This window comes from Triturus cristatus, chromosome 4_1 (genome assembly GCF_964204655.1).
Source record: "Triturus cristatus chromosome 4_1, aTriCri1.1, whole genome shotgun sequence".
Taxonomy (NCBI): domain Eukaryota; kingdom Metazoa; phylum Chordata; class Amphibia; order Caudata; family Salamandridae; genus Triturus; species Triturus cristatus.
Window position 1 is genome coordinate 1145444838 of NC_140585.1, and position 16724 is coordinate 1145461561.

General features: G+C 50.7%; 1 protein-coding gene across 4 annotated transcripts in view; it reads left to right on the forward strand.

The window, feature by feature from the left end:
* The first annotated feature begins 3124 nt into the window (after positions 1–3124).
* Positions 3125–16724, forward strand: part of NIBAN3 (niban apoptosis regulator 3) — a 119540-nt gene continuing 105940 nt past the window's right edge. For 2 of the 4 annotated variants that reach the window (XM_085654272.1, XM_085654273.1), the window contains exon 1: positions 3838–3987. In XM_085654272.1, the coding sequence (XP_085510398.1) occupies positions 3933–3987 (55 nt within the window). In that variant the 5' untranslated portion in view covers positions 3838–3932. Of the gene's footprint in view, positions 3236–3837; positions 3988–4018; positions 4137–16724 lie in introns of those variants that run through there. The other 2 variants (XM_085654275.1, XM_085654274.1) reach the window with 2 other exon arrangements.

Sequence of the window (16724 nt, forward strand, 5' to 3'; positions counted from 1 at the left end):
CCTGAAAAGAGTGATGGGAGGGGCTTGATTGTGAAGGGGGCGGTGCAGTGTTCCTCCAGTAGCTCCACGAGGTCCTTGTGGGTGGCTAAGTTCTTCAGGATGATGGGAGGGATCCGTAGTCGCTTTGTGGGACCTGAAGAGGTCCCGGGTTCAGATGCCGTGTTGTCCTGGGGGTGGGCGTCATTGTCTTGGGTACTTTGGAGAACCAGGTAGCGGTTTGAGGTTGGAATCACGTTGTTTGCGGGGGCTGCGCGGGGAAGCTTTGCTGCTTTTTCTGGTGAGTTCGGGCACGACTCATGTCCTCTCTTTGCCTTGGTCTTCCATTCCATGTCGTCTTCTTCGGTGTTGACGGATTGAGCCGTGACGTCTGACTCCATGGTTGGTGCTGCTTGGTGGGGGTGCAGTGGAGCGCCTTGGGTGGCCGGGCGAGCCAGAGGGCGAAGGCCGAGCTTTGGGGTTCAGCCGCACAGGGTATGGACTCTCAGTCCCTCTCCACTGCGGTGCGCAGCCAGGTCCCGGTCAAGCCAGGGAGGCGCAGGCCCAGCACCCCAGAGGAGTGGGAGAGAGGGCGGAGCGAAGCGCGAGTCTCCCCCCAAAAATCGGAGCGCAAAAGAATCAAGCAATCAAGCAGGGCGCGTAAATGATGAATCTCAGTGCAAAATTAATTAGTCAAGCAGAGCGCATAAATGATAAAATGCAATCTTAATAAAAATAAATCAAGCAGAGCGCATAGATGATAAATTGCAATCTGGATGTAAAATCAATCAAGCAGAGCGCATATATGATGAATCTCAGTACAAAATTAATTAATCAAGCAGAGAAAATAAAGGATAAAATGCAATCTGAATGTAAAATCAATCAAGCGGAGCGCATATATGATGAATCTCAGTACAAAATTAATTAATCAAGCAGAGTACATAAAGGATAAAATGCAATCTGAATGTAAAATCAATCAGGCAGAGCGCATCAATAATACACTGTAATCAGATTATAAAATCAAGCAGCGCACGTTTAAGCAAGCAATCAAGCAACAATTGGCATAAAAGGTAAGTAAAGCAGGGAAGCAGGGCCCATCTATCACCAAGGATAGAAAATGGTGCTTACCAGGCCGACTTGCTGGCTGGCTGCTTGGCAGGGATCATGGGGGTCAGTCCTCAGGCCTTCACTGCTGCTGGGAGGAAGCCACGAGCGGCGCTGATGCAGGGATCACCACCGGAGGCACCGCTGATGCAGGAGGATCCGATCGGCCGATGCAGGAAAGCGGGATCGTCTGGGCGCTGGCACTGGATCAAAATGGCCTCCCAGGAACGTCGGGTCATTGTCTCACGCAGCTCCACGTACCTGTCTCGTCATGTCAAAAAATGTCGTACCTCTGTCTGTACCTCCATGTGAAAGAGGGCAAACAGTGGGTGGGAGAGGTATAAGTACCTCTCCCCCCCGCCCCCTCCTGCCCGGAAGTGACGTGTGCATGGGGACCCTCGAGGGTCCCAGACGCTAAGAGGCTGACCCGTCGTGTGCCATCCTGTGGCACTAAGGGGGGGCCGCCCTCTTAGGAGGGCCCCCTGCGTGGGCCCGGGTCAGCCCTGCATTGGCACGGCCTTCTGGCGCTGCTGATTGTCAGGAATGGTTCCACACGGCTGACTGTGGGTGCAGACCGGAGTCCGGTTTGTGTTGGTTTGTTTCACCTATTGTGTTCGTAATTGTTTGTCGGGGGGGGGGAGGGGGGGTGCTGAGCAGTGTAAACTAGGAGCGACTCTATCGTGCGGTGCATACCGAGTAAAGAACTCTCCACGTGTGTTATGACATTTGAAAGCCCGTTTTGCGGTATGTACTGCGTGAAAGATGTCTTTTGCAGGCTGCAAAGGAGTCTTAACAGACAATCTTTGAATGTGCATGTGTGTAATGTCGTGAGAGATGGGTGATTTCAGTGCGTGTAGAGCTGCAGAGATGAGTGTCTGGTGTTTGTGTGCCTCTGGAGAAAGGCATTCACCCGTTACTAATCGGTGTGTGTGTATAGGTGTAAACATGGGTGATTGTTGCATATACCTGTGTAAAGAGGTGATTGGTGCACGTGGAGTCCCAGGTTGTGTGTAAAGCTGCACATATGGGTGCCCATGGTGGCACATATGTTGGTAACTGTGTGTAAAACTTTAGATGTTGGTGTATGTGGATAGTCAAATTTTGGGTATTAATCCTGCATGTTTATTACTGGTGCCTAAATCGCTGGCTCTTGGGTGGATTGGATTGGTTTTGGGCCAGTGTCTCCATGTGTTTAAGCTGCAGAGCATGCTACGGTTTTGTAGAAGGGTTTCAACATTGTCTTCAGGTCTGTTGCTATTTTATGGTTTATGAATACAGAGTATGGTACTAGTACACTTTGAAGGCCAGTTTCCAAATAGCGGATGTGTTTGCAGTTCGATGTTGCTTAACATCCTATACAATGCAGCTGAAGCCTTGTTCTTCTATATGACAACAGGAAGATGAACCTGGGAGAGAGAATGCTCAGCGTTGGATGCCCTTTCGACATACTGCAATGGCTGGACACCCGCCATCGTTTTACAGATGGCCTCATCTTTTTGGTGTCTGGACTCCGGAACATGGAGACATGAATTCTAATCCGGCATTTCTGCATGACCGAACTACGGAGGCCTAACTAGGCCAAAAACATTCTGGGGTTGCCATCTGGAGGAAGGTTAGAGTGGCATGTAGGTGAAAAACGAAGCACAGGCATGAGTCCCTAAGCAATCAGCAGTGGCTGAGGTTAATTCAAGCATTCCTTCCTTCACTTTCTTGTTTGAGGTTGGTTTAGGTATCTGGGAATTTAAAGAAGACCTCAGAATTTATTTGTTAGCCTGCCTCTTTGCTGTCCCAGTTCGCTTATTTGCCTACTGTGTTAGTGCCACCTTTTTCAATTGCAGCGGGTATCTTCGAGGCCGCTGATTGGTCACCAGTATTACATTAAGTATAGCAAAACAAGTTTTGATGTCTGTCGCGATGTGTAAAGGCTTTAAGAGGAACCGAGAGCAAGGCCAGGTGCAGTGCTGGGGAACAGTGCCCTAAAGCTTGCATCTGATGATTCTTTTCGCATGTTTTGTCACATGTAGACTCATCCATGCGGTACCAACGCGGATCCTCCATTGGCGAAAGAGCTGACTGCAGTGGTGGCAACCAGCTTTGGTGCCAAAACCTGTGTGGCCCAAATATCACCCGCACCCCACCACCGCCTCCAAATGTGGTAAGGGGCAAACAGGTTGGGGTTTTAAAGGAACTTTAATGGCCTTCTGAGGCGAGGGGCAAGGCAAACGAATCTGTTTATTAGGGGCGTCTAGTGAACGTCTTTTCCATCCATGGCGTCTCTTCGGTGACTGTGGTGCTTGCCCGGTTGAGTATCCCCGGGAATGCGGAGAGTCTGGGTGGGCTCACCGCGAGGACGGCTGCCAGAGAGTGCCTTGAACTGTGGAGGATTCTTCTAAAGCTGACAGAGACGGGGAATGGAGGGCGGACGAAGGGCAGATCCCAGACATGATTTAGTGGCGCACTTTGTGGAAAGGAGTCCTTGTGCTGGAGGTGGGGGCGAGCGAGCGCCGGCCGTGGGGTAGGGCCCTAAGTGTGAGTCAGTGGGGTTCCTCCACGTCGTGTTGTGCCAGCTGCCTCTAGCCTCCGTCGTCTAGGAGTGGGCACGCATGCACACTCAGCTAGTGTGTGAACACTGCAGCCGGCCCCTCCTTGGCTGTTTTCTGCTCCGCGTGGGGGACAGAGAGTCTGTTTTGAATATTCATAACTCCCCAGCAGGGAGGTGTCTGACGGAGGCACCCTGTCCACTGCCCGTGACTGCCACAGCAGATCGGATCTCTGCCCACCAAGTGAGTCCTGCGAGCCCCAGGCCACGGAGAGGGGCACATGCAAGACCCCCAGGATATGCCAGCCGGACGATGGGGGGCGGACACTCCCAGCAGCCGGATGTGGCGCAGCGGCGCTACCTGCGAGGTACCTCTATGCATATATTCACTGCGGGCGGCAGGAGCGTCTGTGCGCCGGGCTCCCCACGTGCACTCCGCGGGAGACATTTTGTCTGGCGGAACTTCGCTGATTGTTGGCTCTGCTTGGGAGCTGGAGGCGGGTGGCAGCATGGTCAGGTAGGCTTTGCCCAGGGCGGAGTACTGGCAATGCATTCGCATTGCAATGCAGCTGGCAGAGGTGGTACTTCAAGCAGCCTCATCGGTGGGCATAGTTATGTGTTACGGGGACTCGAAGAAGGAATACATCGTTGGAGATAACACTCACAGGTGAAGAGAAACTGCCGCTGGGGGTGTGGTCGAATACCACCGACATGTGGCATGGCTCGGTTGAATTCCTGTAGGCTTCACTTCAGGTGCTACAGAGGGGGTTGCAGTGCTGGCTGCGGCTGTAGCCCATATTGCAATGCCCCCAGGCCAACTTTAGTGTCACTATTGGAAGATGGGAATAGCAGCACTACAGAGCGGGTGGGCATTGCCCGGAGAAGAGTGATGGGAGAAAGTTGCTGCTTCTGGTCGCAGTGCCAGCCTGGCAGCTCCATTGGCATTATAGAAAAGGCTGCAATTACTGAATTGGAGGCATTGCTTAAAGCCCCTGTGTTGTTTTTGGCTAAGCTGAGCTGGGCAGTAAGCGCTTTATTTAGGTGATTTATGTTGCGCCAAGTTCCTGCTTCCAGGCGCTGTCTGAACACCTCGCGCCACTGTAAAATGCATACAAATGGAAATGGATGTCGGAATATAATTGATGCACCTGTTTCTTATTTGTTTTTAAATGATATTCCACCCTGCCATCAGTATTTATCAACCTGGGCCTTTAAATAGCGCGGTCAAGAAAATAAGTTTCCTCTCTGCGCTTCAATAACTGATGTGTCCCTGTTATTTAAGCCAATCGCGCTCCGTTTGGGGTACTCTAATAAGAGAAGTGTTGGACTGTCCTGTACACATTCTAATTTGTGATCTACATATGACACAAGGGCTCCTGAGCCCGACTACCTCCGCGTTCTTATTCTGTCCCCGTTTCAGTGCTTAATTTGAACCGTTGGTTTCCGGTGCGTGGCGCCGACATTTAATTGTCAACACCGGCATTTATGACAGGAAATCATATAGTGGCGCTGTTTGTGAGCTTTAGAGATAAGCACAACAGTTGTTTACTAATTAAATATACATTACAAATAACTAATATCTGGTGCAAGCTGCAGTAGGCTCCTGACGAGGGTCCTGGCACTCACAATTTTACAAATTAAGCACTGCCCCGTTCGGGCTGCCTGGTTCGTTCACAATGGGTCACTGCCTGTCTGTCCTCTAATCCGTTGCCCTCTTCCCCAATCTCGGAGGGTTTATGCCAAAATATAATTCTTCACGATTTGCCCCTGACGTGAGCGCTGTTTTGTGTAAACTGCTGGTGCCGGCACGTCCCTTGGGGCTTTGAGGGGGTGGGGCGGTGTCATGAAACCCTTCCTGTGCATTCCATCGGCACAGGTGCTGCAGACAAAATGAAACCAAGACACGGGTCTCGTGGGACTCCCCGGGACATCTGAACAGAGCAAATGCTCGTTAAATTACCCAATTAGTGGCGCAGGTTCTCAGCGACGACTAGATGTGAGCCCTGGCGGAAGGCTCGAGGTTGTACAGATAGAGCGGCCCAAGTAACAATTGATGCGGTGTGACCAGGACTCCCTGGGGCTTGAAGCTTCAGAGGCCTGAAAACGGGGAGTACATTGTCTCATCAGAGGCCCCACCTCTTGCTCAATGTAGTCACACCCGGTTGTGGGTCCAGCGCGGGCTATACAGACACATCATGCAGTGAAGTTTGTCTCATGGAACACCCCTGCCCCCTCCTTCTACCCTTCTTCCAGATGGTACTTCCCTCCAGGTGCCCCTCATTGATGTTGTGGCCTTTGACTCCAAACTAACACAAACCCTGGTGCCAGCGGAGAGTGCCCAGTATACCTGACCACATTCCAGAGGCCCTATTAGCTTCCAATTCGTGTGGTAGAGCCCCACTGATGCTGCACACCAGACGCTTCAGTAGGGTGACCAGATCCCGAGAACCAAAAACCGGAACATTTAGGAAAAATTGAAAAAGGACTAACATTTTTCATCCACGGAATGGAGCAGAATGACAGCTCTCATCAATATAGGATCACAGAAGATGCATTAAGAAAATAAATACAATGTATTTCTACAAGGAACATTATACCTATTAATTAAATTGCTTACTTATAACATCTGTTAACTAGCACAGCTTTAGAACACCTAAAAAAGTGCCTCTCACTGGTTTCAGTTGACCCCCTCTAAAAACCAGGACATGAGTCAAAATTGCCGAAATCTATCCGGACAGCTGGTGAAGTCCGGGACGTCTGGTCACCCTAGCTTTCGTCATGTGATGTGTACCACCCTTGTTTACTGCCACAGCCCAAGGCAGCTGACATAGGACTCAGGCCTGTGATCCGTTGCTGTCCCCACTCTGCCTGAGCCCGTAGCTCTTGTCTGCAGGCCTCAGACCTGAAATGTTCTCACAGCCTCTCTCTACCTGACCCGATGGCTTTTGTTTAAAGCTCTTGTAAGGAGTCAGACTTTTGTGGGTCAGGCCCAAGTAGGTCTCAGCCAGGCCTGTGACATTCTCCTGGGCCTCTGGCGCTAGGGTAGGGGTGGGTGATAAATACCGTTCCGCTGGCGGAGTTTGCAGAGTTTTTCAACTCCACATTATGCTTGTAACATGGAGTTCCAGCCAAACTCCGCTAACTGCTGCGTAGTGGAGTTTTTCTTATACGCGGCTCGCCAATGGTAAGTTGGCAAGTGAGAATTGGCGTCCCCTAGCATTCTCGCTCTAGGAGGACACCCAGTAAGATTTTCTCAACGTGGGCGGTCGCAACCGTCACGGTGGGAATGCTGCCACACATGGCAGCAAAGAAGACGTGCCCTCTAGCGCATCTCATGGTGCAGTTCACGCGGATTTTACAGCGCAGAGTAAGCTCCCAGCGCTAAAAATCAGCGTGAGCAACGCGACGTGCTGATTTCTGCCCTCTCACAGAATCTCATTATGTTTTCATGTAAGTACATGGAATTCGATGGAGTGAAACTCCGCGAGCTCCACCCACCCCTACTCTTGGGTAATGCAAACACCACCAGTCTATGCCTTTCACTTGCTATGCCCTTTTTTGGGGAAGCTCAGCTATTCCCCCCTAGGAGCCCTTCTCCAGATTTGTGAACGTGGGCCCTGGCTCACAGGACTCTTTAAACCACACAGTACAGGCCAAAGTCTCCCCTCTTTTTGATAGTAGCGGCTGCAAGCATTGTGATGTGGTGGGCAGAGAAGGGGGAATACAAACAAGAAGACATGATTAAAAATAAATAAAATTGTACTTACCTGCCACTCTGGTGGCTGCTGCCTCCTCATTCCTTTCTCCTGATCCTCAACTCCGGCAGCTGTTGCACACTGCGCAGCTCTCAGATGCCAATACCAGCACTTCTCTCATGCTGGGAATGCTATTCTCAACATGAGAGAAGCGCTGGGATTGGTCTGAGCGCCCTGGTTCGGTGCTCAGACAGGGACTGGGAGCCTTTGTCAGTTCTCCACCCAGCTGTACGACACAGCCAGATGGAGAATTGCTAAGCGCGTAACATGGTTTGGCCGGCCTAACAGTTATGCGCACTTATGGTGCTCACCAATACTCCTCCTCCCTGCTCCGACGTCACATAGCCCAGCCCCGCCCTAACCTGGCTTCATAATAAAAATAAAATGACAATAACGTGAGGTTATTAACGTTGTGTTATCATTTTATTGTTTCTTTGTCCTGCTCAGAGAGCAGGGGGACAATGCTCCGCCGCCTTCGCGGAGGAGCTGCGGCTGCTTGTTGAGTTGTACTCATCACTACTCACCCGCCTCGGATGCTCACTGTAGCCCCGGCCCCAGCTCAGATAGCACCCTGGGGGTGAATACATGTGCCTTCCTCGCTGCTGGTGCTGGTGAACAAAATGAGGCAGCAGGGAGTCCTCTCCACAGCTCCTGGCTGTACCTCAATGACCTGCCTCAGAACACAAACATCTCCCTCCTCCCCCACCTTACCTGAATCACCCCCAGCCCTGCTCCATCATGCTAGTGCAAAGTTGTTTGTTGGGGGATGGACGGAGTGTTTCTGTGTGGTGGCAGGAGGGAGATGGGAGGGCAAAGACAGGGGTCGATAAGGTGTTTAAAGCAGTGGCTGTGGCACGTTGTAAATGAGTACAAGCGCAGACATGCCAACCCTCCCGATTCAGGCGGGAGACTACCGATTTCAAGGCAAGTCTCCCGCCTCCCAATTCCTGCAAGCAAAAACCCGATTCCTGGAGGTTTCAGCTGACAGGGCTTGTGTATTGTGTAACGTGCTAATTCTTCCAGCAATAGTCAGAGTGGCGATGCAGGGGCTCTAGAAGGGGTGAAAAACCAACATAGCTTCATTAACAAGCGAATGGTCTTTTAAAGACCTGTGAAGTACTCGGGGGCGGCTGTGTGTGTGCCTGGGCTGCCACACAGGTGGGGGGGGGGGGGGTGTTGGTACATGCACTGCCAGCAACCTGCCAGGCCAGTGAATGCAGAACACTTGCATCACCCTCTCTCTGCCTGCCATTGCGCTCCATGCTTCTGAAAAGTAAGAAAAAAGCGTGCATTTGCGTTTGAAATGTCCGATCCTGTAGCAGCACACTTCCAAGGCCCATCCATACATGACAGTAACCCGATTCAAGGCCCCATTCTCCCGATTTTTAGGTCTCGCCTGAGCCAGCGCTTTAGCGCTGCTCTGGCGAGAGCTTTAGTAAATGGGGGATTTGGAAGTGCAAACTAGTGCTTTCAGGCCTCCAAATACAGTTCATGTGCGCCGGGCGCGCGCATCATTTGGCAGCCTGCGTGATCATTTCGCGGTCGCTTTGATGTTCTCAGTGAGCCGCGCGGCCACTGAGAACATCAAAGCGGCCGCGAAAGTGCTCACCATATGCCAGCCTGCGTGCCTCTCTCCCCTACCCCCTCCCTTATCCCACTTCCTGCTTGTTCTATGTCCCTGTCAGTGTCCATTAGTCCACATCTCCCCCAGTAACCTTTTAACTGCTTCCCTCTGCATTGCCTCAGCCCACCCCATGCCTGTAACACTGAACTCCCTCTACCGCGCTCCCTCTCACTGTGTACACCCATCTCTCGGCACCCGTCCTATTGTGTATGTTTCACCAATCTTTGTGTTTCTTTCTTTGTATTCACCTTCTCATTCTCTCCAGGTTGTCCCTCCATTAGTGCTCAACTCTCTTCAGTGTGTCTCTTTCTTTTGTTCGCATGTCTCGCTTTGCTTACTTTACTTCATATTTTCTCTACGCCATCTCCTGGTTTTAATTGCTCCCCTTTGACCTCCCCGGAATCAATCGGCTCATTACGGGACGAGTCCTTTACATTTCCATATCTGCGACGATCTTTAACAGTCCCCCCTAATCTTTGTGCAAAACAGCACTGTTGTCCGGAGAAGAAAGCGGAACACTTCGATGAGGTAGGCCGCCAGGACTGCAGCCCCAGTTATGTGAGCCCAGCCCACGGCAGCTCAGAAGGCGGCCAAAGGAAGGTCTATTAGCCTAACAGTGGTTGCGCCGCGTGCCTAGTGCATGTGCCAATTTGCCTTGAAGGTAGCCTATTTACAAGCCCCTGCCCTGCCAGGGCGTCACTTTAAAATGGGAATAAGTGATGTACCACCGGTGCAAGGGGCTTGTAAATAAGCCCATGTTTTTAAAACGAAAACTGAGAAAACTCCACGTTTTAAATTAATATAAAAGCTCTGCGCTTTCCCAACAGAACCCCGTGAATGGAACATTTATGATATGAGAGGCCCTCCAATGTGATCTCACATGTCCCACCCTACTCTTCCCTTTCCTTCATTCCTTCTTTTCTTTGTCCTACGTCTTTCTTTCCATGCTCTTTCTTATCCACTTCTCCCTCTCTTCCTCAAGTTCATATCTCTCCATTTCTGTCCCCTTCTCCCCCTTTCCATTTCCCTTTCCTTCCATTAGTTGTTTTCCCTAACTCTTCTATCCTCACTCCTTCTGTCACCCTTTCCTTTTCCTTTCCTTCCCCCACCCTTCCCTTTTCCTCCTCTTCACTTTTCCCTTTCCTTCCCCCTCCCTCCTCTCCCCTCCCCTCCCCTCCCCTTTCCCTTTCCATCCATCTCTTCCCTTCCATTTGCCCTCTCCCTCCACCTCCCCTTCTTCGCTTCCCTTCTCTACTCTTCCCTTTCCACCCCATCCCTCCCCTCTCCTCCCCCTCCTCCTCTCCCTACCTTTGTGTCAACACCTTCCTGTCCTTTCCCATCCCCTCCACCTCACTCCACCCTGCCTTCCCTTCCCTTTCCACTCCCTTCTTCTTCCTAATCCTCATTCCTTTTCCCTATCTTTCCTTCCCTTCCCATACCCTCCCCTCCTTCCCCTTTGACATTTCCCTTCCCTCTTATTGGTCTCCGAAAACAATTAAAACAAGCATTTGCATAGCCAATAGGTCTCGCCTTTGGGACCTTATAAGTGTTTAGCCATGCAACAGTTGATGCTGTTGCACCAAGGATATTGTGCTGGATAACTAAACACTTATAAGGTCCCAAAGGCGAGACCTATTGGCTATGCCAATGCTTGTTTTTAAGGAATCTCCTACTTTGCTCTTCTGAAATGTTGGCATGTATGCAAGCGGTTTAAACAGAATCACTGGAGACCGTTTCACCCAATACCCACCACCCCCTCCTTTTGTTCTTTCTCAGTTCTCGATTCTCCCTGTCCTCTCCTCTCCTCTCCTTTGACCTTTTCTCCAGAACCCTCAGTGAAGGACTGTTTCCTCACGCGTGGCACCATTTTCAATCCCAAGTCCTTTATTCTCCGATTCCCCCTTCTCCTCCTGAGACCTGTATCTCTTACTTTCATTCTCGTTCTCTCTGTCCTCTCACCTCCTACGGACCTGCACAGCGGCGTGGAGCCCTCCTGGGCTGTAGAAGCTGCAAGAGCATGGGCGTTCGCGGGCGGGGGGGTGGAGGGGTGCGGGGGGGGGCAAGTAGGGGCGCGTGCCCCCTGGAGCGTCCCACCTTCCCCCCCTGCGGACGCCCATGCTTAGTGTCTGTCAGTCACTGCCTTAGTTTACTGCTCATCTTTTTATTCACTCTCAGGTGTGCATTGATGGGAGATTTATATATTTATAGTGTTCTGGCATGTGGTGCTTGCATCAGGAATTGCCTTTTGTTAAAGGTGTAAGTTGTACTTCCAGGTTTCGGCGGCAGTCGTCTGTCTCTGTCCTTTGTTGTTTTCATGACACCGCTGGTTTCTCCGGTGGCTGCTGTTTGTTCGCGATGGGTCTGGTTCTTGGCTCTAGTGAAAGGCGCCCTTCGGCTGCTTTGTTGTGCTAAGAAGTGTGCGGTTCTTCATTTTACAACACCAGGCTCCCTGCGGAGCGTCTGCCTCTTGCTCTGGTGTTGTTTTTGTCCTCAAGCTGCTCCCCGCCCCTTCTCACCTCTCTGAGAGCCAGTGCCCACTTTGACCCTCTACCTGCCACCCACCCCCTCCCCCGCCTCTTCTCCCGGTTCACACCTTGGTGCTTTCACACTTAACGTCACCTCCAGCTCGCATTTTCAGAGAGGGTCCCAGGCTCCCTATCACTGACATGAGGAGGAGGAAGAGAGAGGGGGGACAGAGGAAGACTTGGTGGGGTCGGGGAGATGGATACGGTGGGGGGTGAGCGTTAACGAAGAGGGGGGGAGAAAGAGAGAGAGAAGCAGTGGGGAAACAGAGACCGAGAAGTAGGGAGGAAGGAAGATGAGAGAGCATGTGGAGGGGGGGTCTGGGTGAGGGAGAGCAGCTTCAGAGAAGTGATACCTGTGTCCTAACTCCGCCAGTGAAGACAGCGGGTCCAAAGGAGAAAGAACCAGGCCAGACAGAGTAGGCCCAGGCAGTGTGCACGGAGACAGGCTCGGTGGGTCCGGAAGAGGGACAGGGCGTGCAGAACAGCTCCAGAGAAGGGCGAGCAGAACCAGACCAGGGCGAGCAGATCCGGACCAGCAGATCCTCCTGAGCAGGGAGACGGCGCGATACACAATCAGAATGTAGTGTTCAGCTTTTGGGGTGCCAAGGGGGAACTTTAGGGTTCAGGGTGGGTGTGGGTTTTAGGGTGCCAGGTAGTAATTTTAAGGTTCAGGGTGGGTTAGGGATAGGGGTGCCGGGGGATTATTTTAGGGTTCAAAGTGGGTATGGGTTTTGGGGTACCAGGGAGGTTATTTTAGGGTTCAGGGTGGGTATGGGTTTTGGGGTGCAAGGGGAGAAATTTTAGTGTTCAGGGCGGGTATGGGTTTTGGGGTGCCAGGGGGACAATTTTAGGAGTCAGGGCGGGTATGGGTTTTGGGGTGCCAGGGGGACAATATTAGGGGTCAGGGTGGTTATGCGTTATGGGGGGGCAGTGGTAATTTTAGGGTTCAGGGTGGGTATGGGTTTTGGGGTGCTAGGGGGTAATTTTAGGGTTCAGGGTGGGTATGGGTTTTGGGGTACCAGGGGGGGGTATTTTAGGGTTCTGGGCGGGTATGGGTTTTGGGGTGCAAGGGGGGGAATTGTAGGGTTCAGGGTGGGTATGGGTTTTGGGGTGCCAAGGGGACAATTTTAGGGGTCAGGGCGGGTATGGGTTATGGGTGCCAGGGGGGTAATTTTAGGGTTCAGGGCGGGTATGAGTTTTGGGGTGCAGGGGTAATTTTAGGGTTCAGGGTGGGTATGGGTTTTGGGGTGCTAGGGGGTAATTTTAGGGTTCAGGGTGGGTGTGGGTTTTGAGGCATCGGGGGTAATTTTAGGGTTCAGGGCGGGTATGGGTTTGGAGTGCAAGGGAGGGAAATTTTAGGGTTCAGGGCGGGTATGGGTTTTGGGGTGCCAGGGGGACAATTTTAGGGGTCAGAGCGGGTATGGGTTTTGGGGGACCAGGGGGGTGATTTTAGGGTTCAGGGTGGGTATGGGTTTTGGGGTGCCAGGGGGACAATTTTAGGGGCCAGGGCGGGTATGGGTTATGGGTGCCAGGGGGGTAATTTTAGGGTTCAGGGCGGGTATGAGTTTTGGGGGGGCAGGGGTATTTTTAGGGTTCAGGGTGGGTATGGGTTTTGGGGTGCTAGGAGGTAATTTTAGGATTCAGGGTGGGTATGGCTTTTGGGGTGCCAGGGCCGTAATTTTAGGGTTCAGGGCGGGTATGAGTTTTGGGGGCAGGTGTAATTTTAGGGTTCAGGGTGGGTATGGGTTTTGGGGTGCTAGGGGGTAATTTTAGGGACCTAGGCGGGTATGGATTTTGGGGTGCCGCAAAAGAAAGAGATGGCTGTGGCACAACAACCCTATGGTGTATGAGATCATATTCGGCCTGCGTCCTGCCCCCCCATGGCTCCTCTTACGCCCAAGTGTTTCTTGTGCCCCACCTGGCACACATCATGTCGGAGGATGGTGATGACAACATTTTGCCACCCCCTGGAAAAATTTCTGCGGATGCCCATGTGCAAGAGGCCTGCGTCATTCCCTAATCCATCGACCCTCTCACAGCGAGGGGCTGCCAGCTTACCAATGCTTCCATCAGGCCTCTGTCACTTGTTCCTGGCTCTCCAGACGCCAGCATTCCAGGCATGTGCGCCCCCTGTCCACACAGAATGTCAGAGGGCGAACTGGGCCCTCACACTGGACGCATATTGTCCAACTGCACCGGGGGCCTGCGCGGGCACTGGACATCTCCACAATCCCACAATTGTCCCAGCCGTCTATTTCTGTGCACAAGACTTCCGAGGCATGGAAGGAAAATGTGAGCACCAGGGAAAGGGGACCGAAAAAGAGGGAGTGGGAGGCGCCCCAGTGTAACGGTTTGCCGAGGATTTACATTGAATCTAGAATCAACTTTCTCTTGATAGAAGGACAGCAATAAATGTAACACTAAACACCAAACATGTGTGGGCCCTTACCTCCACCTCAGCAGCTTAGACCCCTCATGGTAATGCAGTCATAACCTCGATGGTATCCTCGGGTGGACGATAGACCCCTCGCTCCCACAATCCTCCATTTCTCTGTTCCCTTTGTTGATGAACACAGCTGCGATTCCTGTGTCCCTAACGGAAACAAGCATTTGCAATGCAATAGGTCTCGCATTTGCGAGGGTTGAGCTATTGGCATTGTAAATGACAATATCTTTAATTTATGTGTTTTGCAAACCTGCAATCGGTTTGTAAACATGCACTTTGTACTTATAGAACTTACTTATGAGATGCAAGGCTGGCAGTAACTGCTCCTCTTTTGCTGCCAGACTTGCTTCTAATAAGCAAGGACTACAAGTACAAGTTGTGTGTTTAAACACCTCTTGCAGGTTTTCAAAACACATAAATAAAAGGCATTGTCATTTAAAATAGCAAAAGCTCAAACTCTCGCAAATGTGAGACCTATTGCATTGCAAATGCTTGTTTGGAATGTACCACCATTCTCCCACCAGAACCTCATTGTGAAATTACAAACAGATTGACACATCCGCATGTGACATACTTTGTGTCATCCTGAGTTTCTCCACCAAGATTAGAATAGCCATAATTAATGTTTATTCTCGCCCGGTTACCTACGGTCAACCTTTTTATATACCATTCCTGATGGCACCCTGGTGGTACTTGCTGGTGATTTTAATTGCCAGTATGAGTCACTGAAGGACCTTAATGGGGGAGACATTGATGAGGAAGACCAGCACTGGTCAATTTCAGAACTGAATGCCCTACCAACCCGAGCCTGGACCCCTTTGGTGCTTCAAATGAACACTCTTACATTGGCCCATTCTTTTAGGGCTTGTAATGGTCGAACTAAATCCGATTCCCCAGCAAACCATACTTATAATAGACCTGGAAGCTCTTCCATTTTAGACTATAGCTTGATGAATACTAAATCCTGGTGTTGGGTGATTGATTTTAAGGTCATACCTAGATATGATAGCGAGCACAACGCCCTGGTCCTAGAGATGGTATCACCTTGCACTATGGGTGTTAAAGTAGGCAATTATTTAAATGGGTCCAGGTTAACCCTGACTGGTTGTAGGAGGCGAGTGAAATGGGGGGCCATCTGTAATTCCCAGGATAAGTTGGCCTCCCTTTATAAAATTGTTACTCCATACCTTGAGGTTTCCAATAAATTTAGCTATACATCAGTCTCTAACACAGTCCTAGCTGAAATCGGGAGAAATCACAAAGATCTAGTATGTGACCTGGCAAACATCTTTCCTGCTGTAAAATCCAAACAAAAGGCGTCTATGGGCCAATCCTGGTAAAATGGTGATTGTCGAAGCGCTAAGCAATCATTGATCCTAGCAAGCAAAGCGAAGGACAAACCAATGTTAAGGGATAAGCAAATAGCCTATAGAAACGCAATCAATGCTGCAAAAAAACAAAGGGAGGGTGATAAATGGGAAAGCATGAGGGCTGCTTTATGTTCTAGGGACATGCGGACCTTTTGGAACCTAGTTAATACCGGCAGCAAAGATGGTAAATTGGCAATAGAGCCAAATCTTGGGACAGAAATCTGGAGGACCCACTTCAAGTCGCTATATGCAAGGGGAGAGGAAGAAGTAGGTCAAGCTACAGGCATGCCAACTTGCTTACAGCAGTCTTCCCCCAATGCCCCAGAAATCTCCTTAAAAGAGATAATGGACGCATTGAACAGAGTAGCTCCCGCTAAAGCGCCAGGTCTAGACAAGATCCCAGGTGATGTTTTTAGGAACAAACCTATTATTTGGGCCCCATACTTCTGGAGCCTATTTAATGCTATTCTTCAGGGGATGCCAATCCTGATGACCAGGTTGGGGGCAGAGATTATTCCGATCTACAAGAAGGGCTCCCCACTTCTCCCTGCTAACTATCGTCCAATTAGCCTCATAGATGTTTCTAAAAAAATCTATACACGAGTGCTTTTGGATCGACTAGAGAGCTGGATGGAGGAGCATTCCATACGTAGCCGCTACCAGGCCGGCTTTAGAGCAAGGATGTCCACAATAGTTCAGATTCTAAGGCTGCAACTCCTCTATTGGAAGACAGTGCTTTTGGAGGGCGGCAGCCTTTATCTGATCTTCGTGGACTTAAAATCAGCATTTGACCTGGTCCCTATGGATAAATTATGGTCCATTTTAATAAGCATGGGGGTCCCTCCGTACCTTTGTCATCAGATGAAGCGGCTTCACGAATCTAACTATGCGCAAGTTAGATACGGGAAAAATGATGAGCTCACAGATCCCATAGTTATAGACAGAGGGGTAAGGCAGGGGTGTGTTTTGGCCCCAACCCTTTTCTGTCTATTTATTAACGGCCTTGTGGAGGACTTGATTGGTGGGAGGGATGTAGATGCCCCCAGGTTGGCGAAACGCAGGGTTCCGGCTGTGATGTTCACCAATGACACTTTGCTACTATCCAAATCCCCTATGGGAATCCAGCGGGCCCTATATATTTTTTCAGTCATTCTGCAAAAGTAGGGGTTTGGAGATAAACTCTTTAAAGACCAAATATATGGTTTTCAATGCAGGCAACTCCACATGTCCAAATTCCTGCTTAGATGGGAAACCACTGGAAAAAGTTACAGTTTTGATTATCTAGGATTAACCCTCACTGATAAAATGCAGTGGCTTGCGCAAATTAGGAAGGCCAGTTTAACCTTGGCCCAAACTACGGGGGGGCTGGCTAAGATGCTCAAGAA